General features: G+C 41.1%; 1 protein-coding gene across 1 annotated transcript in view; it reads right to left on the bottom strand.

Moving 5' to 3' along the window:
- Positions 1-6320: 6320 nt before the first annotated feature.
- The window catches only part of SDAD1 (SDA1 domain containing 1), a 29358-nt gene continuing 13432 nt past the window's right edge, over positions 6321-22246 (bottom strand). The window contains exons 11-22 of the mRNA XM_084881793.1: positions 21953-22056; positions 20386-20443; positions 18857-18915; positions 18173-18249; positions 17276-17373; positions 17103-17179; positions 16129-16255; positions 13714-13808; positions 13410-13600; positions 13218-13302; positions 12003-12164; positions 6321-9646 (exon numbers count right to left, since the gene is read on the bottom strand). Coding sequence (XP_084737919.1) covers positions 9599-9646; positions 12003-12164; positions 13218-13302; positions 13410-13600; positions 13714-13808; positions 16129-16255; positions 17103-17179; positions 17276-17373; positions 18173-18249; positions 18857-18915; positions 20386-20443; positions 21953-22056 — 1181 coding nt within the window. The 3' untranslated portion in view covers positions 6321-9598. The remainder of the gene's footprint in view (positions 9647-12002; positions 12165-13217; positions 13303-13409; positions 13601-13713; positions 13809-16128; positions 16256-17102; positions 17180-17275; positions 17374-18172; positions 18250-18856; positions 18916-20385; positions 20444-21952; positions 22057-22246) is intronic.

The following is a 22246-nucleotide window of genomic DNA, read 5'->3' as shown; positions in this document are numbered from 1 at the left end:
AGGCGGGGCCCGGAGGGCTGGAGACGGGGCCGGGAGGACTGGAGGCGGGGCATTGAGGGCTGGAGGCGGGGCCCGGAGGGCTGGAGGGGGAGCAGGGAGGGCTGGAGGCGGGGCCGGGAGGGCTGGAGGCGGGGCATTGAGGGCTGGAGGCGGGGCCCGGAGGGCTGGAGGGGGAGCAGGGAGGGCTGGAGGCGGGGCCGGGAGGACTGGAGGCGGGGTATTGAGGGCTGGAGGCGGGGCCCGGAGGGCTGGAGGGGGAGCAGGGAGGGCTGGAGGCGGGGCCGGGAGGACTGGAGGCGGGGCATTGAGGGCTGGAGGCGGGGCCGGGAGGGCTGGAGGCGGGGCCGGGAGGGCTGGAGGGGGGACCCGGAGGGCTGGAGGGGGGACCCGGAGGGCTGGAGGCGGTGCCGGGAGGGCTGGAGGGGGGACCCGGAGGGCTGGAGGGGGGACCCGGAGGGCTGGAGGCGGTGCCGGGAGGGCTGGAGGGGGGACCCGGAGGGCTGGAGGCGGTGCCGGGAGGGCTGGAGGCGGTGCCGGGAGGGCTGGAGGCGGGGCCCGGAGGGCTGGAGGCGGGGCCCGGGGGCTGGAGGCGGAGCCCGCGCGCGGCCTGGCGGGCTGGGGCTCCCGGGACCCGGAACAGCTCCATCGGTCGCACGGGCCGCGGCCGCAGCCCTGAGTCCCGCCGCGCTCTCCCTCCGGCGGGGGCGCTAATTCTGCGGCCGGAGACTGCTCGCCCCACTGCCCACCCCATCTCACTCACATGGGTCAGCCCACGAGCGGAGTAAGGAAATGATTTTCCGTAGCGGAGAGGCAGCAGGTGATCCCTAATGGGTGGAATGGGATCAGTCCCTCCCTCCGCCTCTTTGGCTCATATTTAAATTCTAAAAAGGATTATCTGGATTTTATAAGGGGAAGGAGAGCCTGTTCAACAGGCCCCCCTCCTTTAAGGAAAAAAAAAAAAAAAAAAAAAAAAAGCTTATGTTGACAATATTTATGTGCCAAGTGTTTTTGCCAACTCTGTCTCATTTAACCATCAGAACAAGCCCAAATACAGATTCTACTAACCCACCCCGCTTTCGTTTGAGGAATGTGAGGCTTGTGGTGGTTAGGCAATTTGCCCAAGGTCACATCCCTGGCGAGCCTTTGTGCTGGGAGCCAGGCTGTCAGAATCCAAACTCATCTTCATCGTCTTTAGCCTGAAGTATCCTTACCAACTCTGAGTCTCCAGTATCTGGAAGACAGAAAACTTGTCTTGGGAAGATCACCTGACTTAGTAAGGCTGGGACTTTCTTTCTTTTTTTAATCCTCACCAGAGGATATTTTTTCTGTTGATTTTTCAGAGAGAATGGGAAGGAGGGAGGAAGGAAGAGAGGGGAAAGAGGGGAGGGGAGAAATATCCCTGTGACAGGCTTCCCAAACGCCACGCCAGGAGCCTGGGATCAAACCTGCAACCCAGAGGCATGCCCTTGACCTCCCTGACCATAATCAAGCCCGAGACTCTTCGTTGTACAAGCCGACTCTATAACCACTGAGCCACGCCAATTTTAACGATTAGCAGGATCCTCTGTGGGTAAAATAGAGTAAACTAGGCAATATCACCACTGATTTCCTTCCTATTTTTATGGCCTGCATGTCTCTGGGCTAAAGTTTCACATCTTTGTTCCTGCTTCTTCCTAGTCTGCTTAAAATCTAAGCCAAGACCCAAGTCTTGATTTGTTTATTTGCAAAACCTGAGTAACAGCAATTACTCAGGTGCATCGAGAGATCACTAAGGGAGCAGATTCAAAGAGGTGTGCTTACATTAAAAAAAAAAAAAAAAAGTGACTTCCAATCACTGCCAGACTGATACTAAAAAGATAAAAATTTAAAACAAATACAAGATTTTGAAAACAACCCATGATAAAATGTATTGAGTGAACAAATCTACAGCACAGAAAAAAAGATGGTCTTCACAATTAGGCTGAGCTAAATATAATTGTATATAATCTACCCCTCTACTTTTAAACAGTTATAGATATGGCCTTGGCTGATGTGGCCCAGTGGTTGAGTGTGAACCTGTGAATCAGGAGGTCATGGTTTGATTCAAGCTCATGCTGAAGGAAGCCACCTGCCATGCTCTGAGCACACTAAAGAAGTCCTATGAAAAAGTTCCTAACCTGAGGAACTGAGACCTCTACCAAGAGCCAGAGAGGAACTGAGTCTTCTCACTATTGCAATCATGTACCGCTTAACGTGCATTTTAGTATTACTTAGGGAAGTTGAAGAATCATGGACTCTACAACCCAAAATTCCATTTCTAGGTTTCTATGAAAACTGGATAAAGGAAAGATTCTAACCCTTGCTGGTGTAGCTCAGTTGGTTGAGGAGTGTCATCCTGTATACCAAAAGGTTGTGGGTTCGATTCCTAGTCTGGGCACATACCTAAGTTGTGGGTTCAATCCCTGTTTGGGGCACATACAGAAATCAACCAATAGATGTTCTCTCTCACATCAATGTTTCTTTCTCCCTTTCTCCCTTCTCCTCTTTCTAAAATCAATGAGCATATCCTCTGGTAAGGATTAAAATTTCTTTTTAAAGACTCCAAGACATATGATAAAGGAGATATTTACAAAGACATTTATGGGGCAAGATTTTTTTAAATAGTGAAAAGGTGGACACAATCTAACTGCTATGCAATAGGGTAATGAATGGATGGAAAACTTTACAACAGTTAAAAAGAATCTAATATTGTTACATAGTCAGCAAAACAATATAAACAATTATATTTGTTAAATTTTTAAAGATACTAAATGATACTCTCTGCTATATAGATACACTTATACAAATACATGCACAAATGTAGTAAAATATAACTAAAGGAATAATAGGCGTGGGGAAGATAGTGGTTATTCCTTAGAAAGGAGTAAAAATGGCTGAGTGGGGTGTTAGTTATAGTATTCTTAATGTTCTATTTCTTTAAAATGACTATGGCAAAAACTAAAATTGAATAAATCTGGGAGATTGATGTTTATATTCTATATTTTTCTGATCACAATTAAATGGTAAAATGTTTATAACATTTTTCAAAAGGGAAAGACTCAATTATCCTTAAAGCAAGAAGTTGTGAAATACAATTTATTCTTAGTTTAGTTTCCATGTAATCATTTTAAACTTCCTCTTTGGTAACATTTTCTAGAATTAGGTTCCCATTTTGTCCACAATTTACCTTGCCACTTGGTCAAATTTCCTTTTAATTAATTAATTTATTAATTAATTTATTTATTTATTATTTTATTGATTTTCCACAGTGAGGAAGGGAGAGGGATAGAGAGCTAGAAACATCGATGACAGAGAAACATCGACCAGCTGTCTCCTGCACACCCGCTACCGGGGATGTGCCCGCAACCAGTGTACATGCCCTTGACCGGAATCAAACCTGGGACCTTTCAGTCCACAGACCAATACTCTATCCACTGAGACAAACCAGTTCCAGCCAAATTTCCTTTTAAAGTATTCCTGGATCTGATGTTAACTTAGATATTAGGCATAGCAGGCCTTCCAAAATTGGATCTTGCTAAGAATGGAACTGTAAGTCATGCTTTAGATTATCTTTTAAAGTGTTTATTATAATTAAAAAACCTGATGAGCAATATTAACTGTTGAATATAATAGAATCAGAGGTATGGAAGGGGAGTGGACTGATGATTCTCAGGAAAAAGAGGAGTGGAGAGTGCGGGAAGAGACTGAACATAAACTCTGCACCTATGGATGAGGACGATGGGGGGTGGGGAAAGAGCAGAGGATGGGGTGGGAACCTGGTGGAGGGAGAAAAAATGAGGAACTTTTGTAATAATATGAACAATAAAGGTGTATTTAAAAAAATAAAAAGTTTATTATAAATGTTTTATACAGCAACATTACAGTGTTTTATGATGTCAGAGTGACAGGGCTAAGAAATTTTATAATTTTATGTGTCAGAGTGACAGGGCTAAGAAATGCTCAGCTACATTGGTCTGCAGACTGAAGGGTCCCGGGTTCAATTCCGGTCAGGGGCATGTACCTTGGTTGCGGGCACATCCCCAGTAGAGGGTGTGCAAGAGGCAGCTGATCGATGATTCTCTCTCATCGATGTTTCTAACTCTCTATCCCTCTCTCTTCCTCTCTGTAAAAAATCAATAAAATATATTAAAAAAAAGAAAAGAAATGCTCAGCTAAATGATCTGCTTGTGACAGCAGATCACAGGCTATCTGAGCATCCAATGTGTGTGTGAGGGACTTTCCAAAAGAGAGAGCATTTGAAGGACAGCCTGAGTAAGGAAGATTAACGCTCACTAATGCAGTGGGCATCATCCAAGCTGCTGAGGGCCTGAACAGAACAAAAAGGCAGCAGAAGGGCAAATGTGCTTTGTGCTTGAGCTGGGACATTCATCTTCTCTTGCCTGGGACACTGGCAGTCCTGGTTCTCGGGCCTTCAGACGCAGACTGAATTGCACCACCACCTTTCCTGGTTCTCCAGCTTGTGACAGCAGATCATGGGATGTCTCAGCCTCCATAATCCCATGAGTCAATTCCTATTTTATATCTATTTCTCTGTCTCCCTCCTACTGGCCCTGTTTCCCTGAAAAACTGTTATTCATGCTTAATATGTACAGAAAGAGAAAACCTAATCATCTATATTACTACCACACAAACCCAACAACTATTTCCATGTGCATACTATATTTATAAAATTGTTAAGTTGTAGACTGGTGCAGCCACTGTGGAAAACAATATGGAGATTCTTCAAAAATTAAAAATGCCTTATGACCCAGTGATTCCACCTAAGGGAATCTATCTTAAGAACACCCTTTCTTGTTGCCTTTAAGGCTTAAACACAGAAGAAATTCCTGTGAAGGTAAAGGTATTATCCTTATCTCAATTTATATAGATAAGGACACTGAAGCACAGAAATGTTGATTAAAATGTGGTCACACATTTAAGTCAGTCAGCATTTGAATCCAGAGTCTGGCCTCAGCACACTAAGAATGACAAAGTGTCCCGACCTGCGGGACAACAACGGGGGCACGCAGGAACCACCTAAGAGAATGAACAAACAAGGAACGCGAAAGAATGGGAGCAAGGTTCTGATCAAGCTCCGATTTTATTCTCTGAAATGGCTGTATTTATACAGCAGAGACAAAGGGGGGCAGGGCCGCCCATGCAGAGGGGTCCCTGGCAGTATCCATGAGGGAGGATCAGGAAGGGGAAGTTGCAAAGATGTTAACATTCCAAGGTGCAACATTCCAAGGCTGGGCTATCTAGGGGGGAGGATCAGGAAGGGGAAGTGGCAGGAAGATGCTAAGCAGGAAGATGCTAAGCTGCAGGTTAATCTTTATCTTCTGGCCAAGCCCTCAGGGCACCACATAACTTCTGCTAGAAGGAACTTAATTCTATTTCCTTAAGACTGAGTTGCTTGCCTCAACTCTGCTGGCTCCCAACAACAAAGCAGAGCCTAAGAGCCTGAGGGCATGACAGCTCAGACCAGCAACTGTCTACCGCCAGACTTCTCATGTGATTCTCCAAAACTTGGTTATACTATTTTTAGATATGTATTCAGTTACTTGCAGCAGAACAACCCCAAATACATCTCTTGCCATATTTTGGGACATTTTCTTAGACTAGACTTTCAGATGTAGGTTTAAATCAACAGTTATGACTATTTTTTAGGTTTTGGCACATATTACAAATTATTTTCCCTGAGGATTATATAACACTAGAGGCCCAGTGCATGGAATTCACACATGGGTCGGGTCCCTAGGCTTAGCAGGAGATCAGGGCTGATCTGTGGGGCCACCAGGGGCCCCCCGCCTTGGCTGGCCTGGCACTGCCTGCTTGCCAGCCCCACCCCCCACTGCCACCACCAGTTTCCTCCCTCTGTGGGGCGACCAGCAGGGTGATCAGGAGGTGGGAGGGGGAGGGGCAGAGGAGGAGGGCGGCTGCCTCCACTGGTACCTGCCTTGGCTGGCCTGGGGCCTGTGGGCAGCTCCTGCCTTGAGCATTTGCCCCCTGGTGGTCAGTGCACATCATAGCGACCAGTCGTTCCACCGTTTGGTCAATTTGCAAATTAGGCTTTTATTATATAGGATAGCACTTTCACCAACATTGGGGATTGGTGGGTGGAGAAAAAGGGACCCATCTAGCACCCTGTAAGTAAACAAGAGGAAGAGTGGCTAAGAAGAGGGGACCACAACTTCTCTGGCATTATCTGCACATTAATCCTTGCTCTGGTTTAAGTACATTCTCCTCCAAATGGTAAAAAAAAAAAAAAAAAAAAAAAATTCAAAAAAAAAAAATCACAAGCGTGTCTTAAGGCACCTTTATTCTCTAGCCTCAAATAAAGTTGTTTCTTATACAACATAAGTAAAAACATATACACTGTAAAAGATTCAGAAAGTAGAAAGAAAAAACCCCCTCACACAATTCCAATCAACATCAAAGAAAACCATGTTTAATATTTGGTGTTTCTTAGACTTTTATTAGTCCCTATTCTCTCATGTGTAATTGGATTGTACTATAAATACTTTGTGTTTTGTTCATTTATAAGCATTTCCTATTGCAAACATTTTAAAGGCTACATAATATTCCACCATGTGGATAAACCAGAGTTTAATCATTTCCATATTGAGATCAATTTGACAAATAAATAAAAGCAGAATTTGCAGGAAGAAGTAAAATAATCACATAAGGAGTGTTCTAATATATATGGTATTAAATAGTACAGAATGACCTGTGCTTTCCATTCTTGTTCTATTTTAAATATGTACAGACCAAAAACTGTACTAAGAGAAAACGATCATGTCAGCCAATTTACCTCCCTATTTAATATCTTCTAAAAATCTCATTATACATTCTAAAAATATGTAAGCAAGAGTTAATTTTTAGTTTTATTTTTTACACTTTGAAAGGATGCCACTTAGAACAGGTTTAAAGTGTTTAAGATAGTTTTAAAACAGTTTCAATATAGTTTGAAGAACAGAGGATTCCAACGGATTAAACATTCTGATTAATACAGAGTTGCCATACAACACTCTACATACATTATACATTGTCAAAGAATTAGAATATGAAGTAACGAAAACAAAATTTAATTAACAGTAACCTTTAAAAAGTCATACCAATTTTTAAACCTTTGTTCTTTGATGATTCAATTATCCATTTCCTACTGCTGCCCTGTTCATCCTAAGCATGCATGTCAGCAAACCCTCCTGCCAGCTGGACTGCCCCTTCGTCAGCATGCCCTGCCCTAAGCTGTGGGCCTTTTTGTCAGCTCTGTATCACAGTCATCTTCAGTCTATTTCCTTCACGGGTTTCAGTTTCTGTAGGACACAAACATTGTGTTTGCAACCCACACAGCATCTAGCAGGATGCTTTGCCTATTGTGAGCATTCAATATATATATATATCATTATATTTCAACTAGTTCCCCCAAAATGGATGAGGGATAAAACAAAAACTTGTAGCAACTGCAATTGTCATTTCAAGAGTAAATTAAGCAAAAGATAAAATAAAAACTTAATCGATATCCAACCTTCGATGAAAAATTTACTGAATGCTTACTTTGTGGCAAAAACCGGGCTAAGTTCTTATAAATAGCGATTATTTCTCAGAACTTCAAAACAATCAATGAGGTAGGTCATGTTTCAAATGTTTACTGAGCCTGGGGATAAAGCAGGGAACAGCCTCTGCCTTTTGTGGAGCATATTTTCCAATGGAATTTGCTAAGATTACATACATAATAATTAGCATTTATACATCACTTTATGTAAATATATATGAGCTTGGACAATTATGAGTTCATCCCAGAAATGGATCCATTCTCAGGACAAAAAGGTGAGACTGACAAGCTGGAACTGAGACCCTGGTGGCTTCTTCAAAGTAAAAGTTACCCTGAAAAGCTACTCTGCCTTTGCTGGGAGCAGCCACCCTTGTGAGGGCCTGATCTTCAAATTTTCAGGAAACCAACAAAATATTCTCCATATTTATAACATAATAAAAGAAACCATAGTGAGATGATACTATGGGATTGAAGAAATAAGAGTTAAGACTGCACCTTTGTAAGCCAGCTAGTTTTCTATCTTGCATATAAATTTCAGTTAAGAGCAGGGAGAGGCCACATTAGAGCAGAAGACCGAACACATGGACTTTGGTGGCTCGGCACCTAGGTGGGTGGGAAAGTCTAGCAGAAGGAAGACATTTTCAGGTACCATCACAATTCAGGCAGCAAAGCGGTGGATCCTGGCTGCTATGCCATTTTGGTTTTATTTACCCCTCTCTGGAGCTAGACACAGAAGACATTCAGTTCAAAAATGCAAAGAGAACAGTTCCCAGTCTGAACCATTCAATGTGCACGGGACGCATTCTGTGAAATACTGAAGGTGCCGAGGTTGATTCTGACAGCTCCCTCACTAGGCCAGTGCAATTGAGTCATTAAATCTCCAGGTCTTCACAACGAATCCCCAGTATTTTGGGGAAAGTCACCCAGTTTCCTTCAAATAAAACTCAAGCAGAATTTAGAAAGTGAAAAAAGATACTGAAAGGGAAGGAGAAAATTAGTTTTAGAAGTTGCTTTCTGATTCAGAGTGGACAGAAAATTGCTTTTTACTTGAAAGCAGTACAGAGTAATTTTATCATCTACAATATTATCTAAGAAATCTGAGGTAAAAGGCAACAAACTTCCCAAATGCAACAACTTGCAAACAGAGAGACTGACCTGCTTTCATGCCCCCTGAAGTCTACTCAAGCACACTTAGAGAAAGGAGACCAATGCACCGCTCAACACAAACCAGAAGGCCTATTTGATATTAGAAACCTTTCCTTGGACACAAGGCTGAAAATATTAAAGGTGAAAAAAAGGCTAAGGAAACTAATTTGATTTTTCCCCCCTCTATGGAGAACGTGAGCAGCCCAAATGATAAAGACCCTCCAAGATTACTATTTATACTTAAGGCAATATAAAAAGCAAGGTTTTATTTAACCTGGCATTCAAAAAGTATTTACATCTTTTGGATGGACTAAAAGAGCTAAATAGTCTTCCCAAAATCTGTACAGCAGGGACCTGTTTTCAGCAGGTAAGCCTATTTACAAGTAAGAACCTCTTACTCTTGTAACACTGTCCTGTTTCATTAGGAGAGGATATGTAATCCCCGCCCCTGCAGAGCTCGTATACAAACTCCCCATGAGCCCACAGGAAGACGGACCTACCTCTACCAGAGAACCATGTACACGGCACATAAACACATATATACACACCTCTGTCCCCGCATCTCCAAAAGGCTGTGGATGCCTTTACTGAGGGAGGATGGTCATTTTTACACTGATAGGGATAACAGGCACGGGATAGTTTATTCTTACATGAATGCTAAATGAAAACGATTTACAACATCACTACTGTTCACATTTCAAATAGTCCCACCATTATCCATCTCCAAAATAAAAACACCAAATTGCTACCAAATTTACTTTGGTTTTCACAGTATAGTGTTTCTGGACTTTTTAATGTAAACATCCTCAGTTTATTAATTTTTAGAGTAATGACACAAATTTAGCATTCTCTTTGGAGTGGCAACATTTCTTGTCCAGGTTACTTCATTCTTTTTCTCTTTTTCAAAAGCGCATCTCGTAGTGCCAACTGGAAGATAAGAAAAAGACAACTAATCATGATAAGTCTTGGGAAGCTGCATGGCTCTACATCTAAATGTTCTAAGTTTTTAAATTACACTAATGTGGTTATATGAAAGTGTACCAAAATGGAGTCACTAAGTCAATAAGTCATCCCCAAAACTACAAATAGTGAAATATTCCATAACAGATCAGATCTGAAGCCAGGGTAGGGCCTCCTGGAAATAGGCAAAGCTCTTTGAATACTATTCCCACTCCATGGGACAAAAGCTCAAAACAGGAGCAGCTACTGAATGCAGAGATGGAGCATTAAGAATAAGCCCAAAGTTAGCCGAAACTGGTATGGCTCAATGGATAGAGCGTCGGCTTGGAGACTGAAAGGTCCCGGGTTCGATTCCAGTCAAGGGCATGTACCTTGGTTGCGGGCATATCCCCGGTGGGGGGTGTGCAGGAGGCAGCTGATCGATGACTCTCTCTCATCGATGTTTCTATTTTTTTTTTTTAAATATATTTTATTGATATTTCACAGAGAGGAGGAAGGGAGAGAGATAGAGAGCTAGAAACGTCGATGAGAGAGAAACATCGACCAGCTGCCTCTTGCACACCCCCTACCGGGGATGTGCCCACAACCAATGTACATGCCCTTGACCGGAATCGAACCTGGGACCTTTCAGTCCGCAGTCCGACGCTCTACCACTGAGCCAAACCGGCTTCGGCTCATCGATGTTTCTAACTCTCTATCTCTCTCCCTTCCTCTCTGTATAAAATCAATAAAATATATATTTTTTTTTAAAAAAAGAATAAGCCCAAAGTTAAAAAAAAAAAAGACAACCAACTAAAAAAAAAAAAAAAAAAAAAAAAAAAAAGACAAACAAGGTCAATGCACACATCTTAAGTGTGTAATGAATATTGATCCATTAATTCCCAAGAACTGCTCTTGGATTCCTAGAAACTTGTAAAGACCTGTAGTTTTTGAATTTTAAAGGGTACGTGTTCATTTGGGGGGAAGGAGAAGAGGAAGCTGCCTGGCTCTACATCTAAATGTTCTAAGTTTTTAAATTTTATGAATTTAAGTTATTGGCTCCTTGCCTTTAGCTCTTAACTGCGTGTTGGTATTTCTTTGTTAGATAGGCAGAATAGCTAGCACACTTGAGGCAGAAAAAAAATCAAGTTTATTTTAACCTAATTTCCATAGGTTATTTCTCAGACTCATCTATCTATGAATTATTTTCTCATTTGTAAAATTGGTTTAATCACAGTACCTGCTCATACTACTGAATGCTGATTAAACAAACATTTATGCTGACAAGGAACAAAGCCAAGCTCTGTATCATGCCAAAAAGGGCATGCTAAAACGGAGAGGAAGCAGCTAAAATGTAGCAAAGTCACAAAAACCTCATAATGAAGCAAGGCCTATAAACTATTACTATTTCCTCAACCCTAAACTCTTACAAAGGGCTGGTGAAGGATAAACTAATGGAATTAATAAATTCAACTATGGATTTAAATTGAACTAGGAAATTGCAAATATTAAATGGCAGCTTTCTTTTACCTCAATTTCAACAATTTCTATTAAAAAAGCTGTCACTTTACTATTTACATAACACAGTTTAGAACTAGAAAGATTAAGTAAACAGACAGTAGACTTTAAATGGTACCCCAATTAAGTTAATACTGGCTTGGCTCCCACACAGACAGAGCACTGCCCTGGAGAGTTGGTCATTACATTCAGGCCGAGCATTTTGGAACACTGGTTCAGAATGTGGGACTAGTTTACCCTTGACTGGATACCCCGGAGAGTCTTCACAATACAGTTTGATACACTCTGGTATACCTCCAGTAGAAATATACATTAAAATATAAATTTGTTTTAGTGAACTACTTAAATAAGTAAGCCCAGCATAAAACTAACTATAAAAGATCAAAAATAGATAAAATGAAATCCCAAAGGCCTGTAAGCATAAGGGCTTTGCAAAAGGGCACATACCAACACAGAACCACTTAGTTTGTGTGCTTCCCTAAAACTGTTTCTGAGCTAACCACATTTAATTATTGCTTTAAAAAAGTACCAGACATATAATAAGCACTCAAAAATTCTTACTCAATTAAGTTTTATACTATAGCTCACATAAATGTCATAGAATTTTAGCAAGGGAATGACCTGCACCCTTTTACTTAGAGGAGAAAAAGAGACTCCCCTTTGGACAGATGAATCCCAACCAAGTCAGGTCTAGGATTGACACAGCCTCTCCAATAACACTCCCATTAATCCTAAGACACACAATGCGAGGTCTTCAGGAGGCACAAGTCCATCCCAAAAGTAAAGGTGTCTTGGAATGACAATCCCAGCTTCAAGTTGAACTCACCTGCTTTTCTCGGAAGGAACGCTTATTTTTTGAGCGGACATTACCGCTATACCGCATCATCATGAAGTTCTTCTGTTTTTTCTTCTCTTTATTTGTGGAACTGGAAAATGGATTCATTTTGGTTTTCTTCCTTATAAATTCTTTTCGGTCTGTCTTTCCAGCCTATCAGCACACACACAGAAAACACTTCAGGAGTTATCTATTTCATATACATGTCTCCTCCGTGCCAGGTGCTCTGTTGCATGCCAAGGACACAAAGATGAATGGAACACAGTCCTTGCTCCTCAGTGACTCAGTCCAGGGGAAATGGACCGTGATGAGCTGTAATGGGGCAAGGAGCTCAGTGGGGGAAAAAGTTATAACTGAACAACATAAACTGATGAACAAAATAGATCCAGAGACAGAGAAGCATCAATCAGATGCTCAAACCTCAAAGGAAAGGTAGGAGAGGGAGGGAGGAAGGCGGAGAGATCAACCAAAGAACTTGTATGCATGCATATAAGCCTATATAGACACAGGTACTGGGGCTGAAGGGGTGGGGGCGAGAGAAGGAGGGGGAAAAAAGTGGAGGGGGGAAAAAAAGTCATAATTCAGCCTGGTAAGGTCTGAGAAACTTCTTAGAAAGGGAGACCTGAGAGCTGCTTTTTGCAGGATGAAGGCATTCAAGGGAAAAGGAGAGAAGGGGTAGAACGGGTCACACCAGCATATGGCAAGGTGTGAAGAACATGGGTTTTTAAACTTATCTAAATAGGTTTCAGTACAAACAGAATGCAGAGGGTGATGTGGAGCCAGGATGGCCTGATGCCTAAGACAAGCGAAGACACAGAAAATAAAGATGGAAATGTCGGCAGGGTGCAATCACGCCATACTTTCCAAAGGCAGACTCCAACTGTCTGCTTTTTCATTAATGACTGCAAACATTCCCCTGCTTTTCTAACAGCTTTGGTAAGTGTTCTGAGCCTCTCTGATCCCATGAACATGTAACGGTGCTTCCTGTTATCTGCAGCATGTTTTGGATGGTAGTTACATAGCTGCCTATAGTTGTTAAGCTCATCTAACTGAACACTTACCTATGCATTCTATTCTATGTTCAGTACAGCTTTATTCAAAACATTAAAGTAAAATACTACCATTCTGTGCCTATACAAGTTCTGGGTCATATTTCATTTCTTTGTTTTCTGTTTAAAGGACTAAGGACTAATATGCCTCACTCACCATTGCAGTTGCTAGTCTTGTCTCCTTGTCAGACTTTGGCTTTTTATGAAGGCGTTCAATGTCCCGAAGAGAAAGCAACTCGCCCCTGGAACGAAGGGGAAAATGGAACATGAAACAAGGGTGGAATTCCTCTCTCTCATACTTTCATTGCCATGGGAGCTGCCCAAAGACCTAGGGCAGGTGCTGCTGTACCTGGAATCTTCATCACTGTCTATTTCGATATATTTCCTCTTCTGGGCTTTTCCGGGGGCAGCGTCGAGTTCCTTCTTCATCTGGGCCAGGCGGATTTTCTGGAAGTCTTCCTGAGTTAAAACTCGGCTGGTGCTGACGGCTGCAGCCTTGGCTTTCCGCTCGTCCGCAGGCATGCTGCTCAGCTTCTTAGCCTTAAGGACATGAGGCTTTCAGGTGAGAGCTCAGGCCCCAGCAAGGCCCAGCATACATTAGTTTTAATGAACATCGGAGTGATGCACTGATAGAAGGAAATGTTGAAACTTACGATTTCTTGCTGTTCTTCATCAGAAGAGTGGTGCACGTCAACCCACTCCCCATCGCCATCTGACTCCTCGCTGAGACTGGCACTTTCCCACCCATCTGTGTGAAAGAGAGCACAGGCAGTCTAGCGCTTTGTGTTGGGTACTCATGGCAACTGGATATAAATCCAGTGAAAGAAAGGTTATGAACTTCAAATAGATGCTCTACAAACCAAGAACTGAGCGATATTTATTGTTAAATAAGCCACATCAATCTAATTCATTGTAGGAGTGGGAATTAAGCAATGACCAAGTACCTACCCTCAGCCGAAATCTTACACTTTCTCTAACTCTCAAGACTCAACAGAAGAGGAATAGAATATCGAGTTAAGGCACCTTCCAGGCCAGTCAGAAAATGCAGCCTACACTGAAATTCTGAAAATCATCTCTGACTCCAGAGGCCACATTCTTCCCACCAAACCATGTACAATAAAACTTCACTTGTATAGTTATCTTGGCTACACAGGAAGTACTCAATTCTTCTAAGCACATTAATAAATGTTTTTAGAAACTAGTTAGAACAGTCATTCAGAGAACTGAGGTAGAAGATTTTGGATGTTAAAAAAAACTTGAAGCCCTGGCTAGTGTGGTTCAGTTGGTTGGGCATCATCCTGTGCACTAAAAGGACACTAGTTTTATTCCCAATTAAGGAATATGCCAGGTTGTGATCCCGATCCCCAGTAGGGCACATGCAGGAGGCAGCCTATCAATGTGTTTCTTTCTTTCTCTCTTCCCCTTTCTTTTGCTCTAGAAAATCAATAAAAAACATATTAAAAACAAACAAAAAACACCTTGCGGACACCACAATAAAGGGGTATTAGTGTTCTTAATGGAGCCATCCCAGTATCCTTTCAGAATCAGATACTTAAAATCTCAGTGGTTCCTCATCCTAGATAATAAAAGCCTAATATGCTAAGTGTTTGGTCGTCCATTCAACCAATCAAAGCGTAATGTGCTAATAATATGCTAAGGCCACTCAACCACTTGCTATGACATGCACTGACCACCAGAAGACAGATGCTCCAACTGGTAGATTAGCTTGCTGCTGGGGTCCGGCCAAGATGGGCCGGACATGCTCTGGAGCCCTCCTGTTGTCCCTCCCAGGCTGGCCAAACTCCTGTGTCCCTCCCCAGCCCCAATCATGCACCAGTGGGGTGCCTCAGCCTAGCCTGTGCCCTCTACCAATCCAGGACCTTTTAGGGCTGTGGTAAGCAAACTGCAGCTTACGAGCCACATGCGGCTCTTTGGTCCTTTGAGTGTGGCTATTCCACAAAATACCACAGCCTGGGAGAGACTATTTTGAAGAAGTGGCATTAGAAGAAGTTTTAAGTTTAAAAAATTTGGCTCTCAATAGAAATTGCAATCGTTGTATTGTTGATATTTGGCTCTGTTGACTAATGTCTTAGAGGATGTCAGATAGCTGGCCACTGTCTTAGGGGATTTCAGAAAGTCAGGTTTTGGCCTGATTCCGCAGGCCAGGCCGAAAGACCCCAGTGGTGCACAAATTTGTGCACCGGTCTTCTAGTGTTCTATATAATAGTGTCCCAGCTCTTTGGCAATGGCATATACACAATCAGTCATGATAAGGCCCAACTCAGACTATAGTCAACTATTTGACTGTTGTCTACTTTGTATTCTGTACTGTAAGTCTCCCAAATCCTTCAGGACTTTGCTCAATTTGCCTGGAAAGTCTCCATTGTTCTACCATTCCTGACTTATAAATTCAAAACAGAGCTCATGGGTCACCATCTCCTTGAGGCCTTTTTTGAACCTCGGAGCTTGCCCTGACCTCTCTCCTGCCTGTATGCCTCACTCCAATTATAAATCCTAGTAACACTTTATTCTCAGTTTTTTTTCATGCCTGCAGGGCAGGAACCATAACATTCATCTTTGTATTGTGAGTGGCCAGCCCACAGCTATTGTTTAAGAAAGCTTTGCTGAAATAATAAATGAATGAACAGGAAAAACAGGACCTTTAGCAACCAATGTAAGCAACCAATGTGAGAAGTCAGAATGGAGATCCTCAAGCATTTTTTAACAAATTCAACAAGCATTCTTTTTCAATAAGAGAATTTTGGAAGATTACTAAGAATTAATAAATACCTCTTTATTTTCCCCCGCAGGCAACAAATGAAAAACCATTATCTTTCCCAAGTGACCAGCATACCATTGATAAGGGGCAGCCACCCTGACGAACATGAAAAGACATCTACACTAGAATGTAAGTTCCCTTAGAGCAGGAGCCATGCCCATTTGATCCCCAGTGCTTTTAACAGTGCCTGGCATATAGTCACTGCTGAATGTTCAATAGTGTAAAGATTTCAAGGTCAGTACAGATATAGGAGTGACTATGTCCTAATAATGGTGAAATAAAAACAAACCATCGTTTTCCACATTCTCTTCTCCTTTTTCAATTTCTAGAATTTCTGCTCCTGGGATGTAATCTTTAGCATCTAATTCTCCATATTCTTGTACTCTTGCTTCTACGGAGGCCTCTGTAGGTTTACCCTAAAGGAAAGGGAAATTGTTTTTAATATGGTCCTTAGATTGTAAGTAATATTCATGAAAACTATTTCCTAGGATTATGAATTTAGAAGGGAGAATTACAAAAAATGAAGTTATCAAATGACAAAGATCAGTTCATATATGCTTTGGGTCAATGTAAATTTCTCAGCCAGAACTCTGACCACTATTTTCCTGTTCTCTTCTGATCCAGATCAGGAAACTGGAAATTATTAGAGAATATCCATTAGGTTTCCTTTTTTTTTTGTTTTTTGTTTTTTTGAGGGGGGTGGAGAGGAGAGAGACATTGATGTGAGAAAGAGACATCGATTGATTGGTTGCCTCCTGCATACACCCTGACTGGGGGCAGGATCAAACCTGCAACCCAGGTCCACAACCTTGACCAGAATCAGACCCGAGACCCTTCCGTGCATAGGCTGATCCTCTAACAATTTAGCAACACTGGCCAGGGCTCTGTTTTGATTCTTAAGTCTTGAGATCACCATCTCTTTTTCTGTCACATATACCCATCTCTCTTCCCTCGCAGCTCCAAAGAGATGGTATCTGTCTGGGGATTACCTATTCAATACTGGCATCAGCTACTGATTGATCTTTGGGATTCCAATAGATTAATGATTAAACAGCCTGACTGATCTATAAGACTCAGCTGTCATCAAATACGTATGTAAAGCAATGGTATTCAATCAATTGTATTCTGAGCTTAAAGAACAGAACCAGGTATATCACCAATACTCACAATATAAGCCTCACAAACACTAAAACTCAAACTGTAGGATCACTCTCACCTTCTGAGACCACAACCTTTAGATTAACATATGCGTGCTTCACCTACCCGAAATTTCTTCTGTAACATCTGAGGATTCAGTGTTCGGAAGAGTTGAATCAAAGTTCTAGCAGACATCATTACATCTGTAAAATAATACCTTTAATTTAGAAACTCCAGAGCTAAGTGTCTTTTGAGATAAAAATGAATTATCCTGTATTCTTTGGTATACAGAGACTTACTCTTATCTTTGTGTGTTTTATACTGAGCCAGGTCTTGGAGAAGTTCTTCAGTCATGGCTAGAGGACATCGAGCTGTTATCTCCTTTATAGCATTAATTCTAGAAAAGGAAAAAACAATTTAAAACCCCCAAAAAGCAATTTCATATGGTTCAATTTAAGGTGTCCTAAAAAGACTAAAAAGGGATAGACGTTAGGTTTTATAGAGCTTAGGTCTCTAAAACTGCAGCATAGGAGAGAATGTGAGAGTGGGCAGCCTTAAAGGGCTTTGTTCCAGAGAGCTTACTACCATTTCCCCTACCAGTAGTATAAGAAATAGTATCTTCTTTATAAAGTAAATGAAGCCAGCATTCACTCGCTAACTCTAAGGGGAAAGGGAACTAGGTCAAATAAGAAGAGTTAAAGATCTTTAGAGCCGCTATCCCAGCAATAAGTCCATAAAAAGTAGCTCTTAACATACTGCTTAGTTACCAGGTCAGATTAGATAACTGTTAAACGAGTACTCAAACTCAGTAAGCATTTTTTAATCAATCAAAAGGGCTACCAAACTGTCTAGGAATTAAAGAGTGATTCAACAATAAATCATTTGCTTCAGGGGAAGATCAGAATTCAGGGTAGAGATAGGAGAAAAATGCTGATTGCCAAATAATCATTCATTTGAAAAAGTAAAGCTGGTAAAAAAAAAAAAAAATGTTGATTAGAAAGACAAATATTTTTTCTCTAACTCCCTCCTCAAAATTCTGACCAATAAAGTAAAAAAAAAAAAAAAATCAAGCCTCGTGAGGAAACTAAAATATATTTTGAGGCCACACTGCCAGCTGAAATCTTCCATCCTGGTCATGTGAAGCTAACCCAGTACATTAAAAACAAATCCAGTGCCTCCAGCCACATTCTACATACCCTACTGTCATGACTTCCCCAGAGTTCTTGTCGGTAACAAAATTGTTGGCCACAGTCATGAGCAAGGATTGAATGATCTGAATTGGGAATAAAAGAAGAGTGCTGGTAAAATATCTGCACCTACTCAAATAATTGAGGATGACAAACAAGATTATTCACAGTAGGAAAACAGCATTCCACCTTCAGTTTGGGAGTTTGATAAAATTAAGACTGAGGAAGACAGATAAAAATATTCCACTTTGGGTTTTAGTCTCTGTGGCTAACTTCAGATTAAATTTTGCTCCCCTTTAATGTTAGTTTTCAATATGAATTAAAGAAATTGCTTTGACCCAGGATAATCCAATCCAAATGCTGTTTTAATCAAAGAAAGGAATTATCAGCTTTGTAAAATAACCACTACAAACTTACTGATATTCTTGACCTCCCATATAAAAAAATGGCACTTAAAATCAGAATTCTCAACTTGTTCAAAACAAAGTTTACTTTCTATAGTAATTTTTCCCCCAGTTTCTATAACTAAACTTCTGTGTATATCTCCCTAAGAGTTAAAGTCACTTCTACTCACTTAAAAAAAAGGGGGGGGGGGGGGGCATTAATCCTTATGGGAAAAAGCCACATGATTTACTTAAGGGTAATACTGCTATGCACTAGATCCAGACAGAAATAAGGTTTAAAACTTCTCACCTCTGGGGGTACTAGGTGATGAGATGCTTGTGCAGCAAACAGAAGGATCTTTGTTACTTCTAAAAATGTAAGAGGTTGGAAAGGTCATATTGGTTTACTGCTGTTTGCTGGCCTATGGCACACATGGCAAGGACATTCTGCTTACTCCACATGGAATACTCCATCCCCTTGCTTCAACTGCTGCCTTATCACAATGTCTTTTCTAACCACACTAGAGGCCCAGTGCATGAAGTCGTGCACGGGTGGGGTCCCTCAGCGTGGCCTGTGGGGACTGGGCTGAAACCAGCAGTCCAACGCCATCTGCAGCTCCTGCCTGCTGCTCCCACTCATCCTGGCCCCACTGTGCCTGCTGCGGGCTCGTGCCCAGACAGTCCTGATTGGGAAAGGCTCGTACCACCAAAACAGTGCTTGCCAGCCATGAGCCCAGTGTCTGGCACCCATCTGGGGCCAGGACACGATTGGCCCTCTGGGCGGGTGGTGTAACACCCTGTGGGTCCAGAATCCATCCTGCTGACATTCACACCAGTTGTTGGGAGCCACCTGGCAACTGCTTTTATATAATTTCTTCCTTGTGCAATGTGGCTGCAGTGCCCAAGGCTGACTTCCAGGAGGCTGGTGGCACTCTTGGGATCATGTCAGTGTCACTGGCGGTGCTAGCCTGTTAGTGCCTGGCCCGTTCTCTGGAGATCAGACCTGCAGGACTACTGAGGGAGGGAGTGTCTGCAGCCAGGCTGGTGGATTGCCAGGATGGGTCGTCAGCTGAGTTGCACTCCTGCTGTGGGAGCGCACTGACCAGCAGAGGGTAGCTCCTTCATTGAGTGCCTGCCTCCCCTGGTGGTCAGAGCTCATTATAGCAACTGGTTGTCCGGTCCTCCGTCGTTCAGTCATTTGGTCGCTCATTCATTCAGTCGCTTAGGCATATATAGATAGATAGATAATCTAAAATAGAACCTGTCCCAGCACTCCATACTATCCTTATTTTGCTTCCTCTTTCCTTAAAACTCTTATTTTCACCTGGACATATACAGGATCTGAGTACTTCATTCCTTTGTGACCACCCTAAGTTTCAAGGAAGAAATTGGCTAAATTGTGTTAATGTTACACTTTTGAAGGAGCTACTCAAAATGGTGTGCAATATAAACTTATGAATTGTTTATTTCTGGAATTTCCCATTTAAATTTATTTATTTATTTATTTATTTTTTTATTTTTTTTTACCATGGTTAACTGAAACTGTGATAAGCAAAACTGCAAATAATGGAGGACTACTTTAAAAAAAAAAGACTTATTTTGAGAAACCAATTTATTGGTTTATCCATCCCCACTAACCATAATTGTTTTTTAAAGTTGATGAGCAGAACAATTAACACAGAGAAGATTCTGGAAAGAAAATATAAGTTTCTCTCCCCTTCTTTGAAACAGAACACATTTTACTCCTAACTCTTTGTCTTTACAAATTACAGAAGAAAAAATTCTGGCACTTATTTAAACCCCTAGACCACCAAAGGAAGATGTGAGGGGGCGACTTACCTCTTTGGTGGGGCTGCAGAAACCTTTGCACAAAGGGATAGAAGTTGAAAAGAAAAAGCTGTGGGGGAAAAATGCAAACTTTAAAATTTCTGTAACTAAAGCTAAACTATAGATTCATTTTTCCAAATCCAATTATATCACTAAGTTCAAATCTAAATAGCATCTAGTATAATCCAATCACCAAAAACGCCACAATTATGCTTTTATTATTAGATACCAGACCAATCAGAGCTGTATCTTAGAGAAAAAAGCACACTACCACTCTGGAATATACCTAATTAAGGCGACCTGGGTCCAGTTATTAAAGCAATTGCCATTTTAAAAATTGATTTTAGAGAAAGGGAGAGGAGAGGGAGGGAGGAAGAAAAGCATCAATGTGAGAAACATGCATTGATTGCCTTCCACCTGGGGTTGAACCAACAACCTGGGCATGTACCCTGACCGGAAATCAAACCCTCCACCTTTTGGTGTACAGGACAACGCTCCAACCAACTGAGCCACACCGGACAGGGCAAGCAACTGCAATTTTTAACTTTAAGAAGAGGAAATCTGGAGATGGACTAGTCTTTATCAAAGTTCATCATGTGAAAATAAATTAATTTTTTCTATTTTAGCCACAGAACAAAATCATGGCCAGAGAAATAATAGGGAAGGCTTGGGTTCAATATAGATGGATGGATGTCCAATTGTAGTCAGTTGTGAAACTCTGTTTCATTTTCATCAATCATGCTTAAATTACAAATCACTTTTAGTTATCAAGCTCAAATTCAGGTTGGACATAAAATTACCACACAAATATATTTTTGTATATTGGTAATCCTGCCTTAGGTCTGCAGACCATAGAGAAAAAGCAATTTATTCACTAAAGTGTTGTTTTTCTTAGAGAAAGAGAATGAGTGCGTTCATTTTTAAGTTGATATATATCTATACTGTTTAATTTTCAATAAATAAGCCAAACCTATTTTAACTTTTTTAATTAAAAAAACTTTTTTGAAGAAAGCAACATATTCAATGATTTTCAGAATAGTGGCACTAATCACAAGAGCAAAATCTCTTCTACAATGCCATTTGATCCAAGAGTATGTGTGAAGTTTCCATATATATATATATATATATATATATAATAACTTTGATATATATATATATAGACATACAATATGTATATACATTATATCACCAAGGAGTTTTGCAGTCTAATTTAATATATTGTAAAATACAATCTCCCAGTGGAGGGGTCTGGAAGTTAGGAATAGACAATAAAAATATGTATGTTGTGCTGGCTCAGAAAAATGTATATGTGAAACAAAGTTAAATAAGAACACAAAATGTCCTGCCCATAAACAATATATATATATATACAATACAACATTCCTAATTACTAATAAGAAAAAAAAATTGAAAAATAGTATTTTCAGAGTAAAAGATTTTATTACTCTCTAAATTGTATGAATTTAAATGTTTTTTTGGGAAAAATCAAGCCACTCTTCTACCTTAGAGGCTTTTTTTTTATCTTAGCAAGAATAATTCTATTTCCAATATTAATCAAGAGAAACAATGTAATTCAAACCTCGTGAATTCCCACCAATCTGGAAATGAGGTTCATGAGCATCATCTTCACTTCAAACCTCTCCTTAGAGCTCTCTAGCTGCTTTAGTAGTTTTTCTGCAAAATCTAAAAGAAAGTATCAGAAAAGTACACTATGGATCCATGGTCTGTACAACATTATCTTATGGATGTAGAGAAAGGCAGTAGTTAGATCAGCGACCTGGTATGCCTGTACCTGAAACCACTCTGCTGAACCAGGATGGTAAAAATAGCAGTATAACAGAAGGTGAAAAGATTCTCACACAGGTCAATACAG

Source organism: Pipistrellus hanaki (genome assembly GCF_964339955.1).
Source record: "Pipistrellus hanaki genome assembly, chromosome: 1".
In the NCBI taxonomy this organism is placed as follows: domain Eukaryota; kingdom Metazoa; phylum Chordata; class Mammalia; order Chiroptera; family Vespertilionidae; genus Pipistrellus; species Pipistrellus hanaki.
The sequence above is the reverse complement of the archived record's forward strand: the minus strand, read 5'-3'. Positions and strand labels throughout refer to the sequence as shown.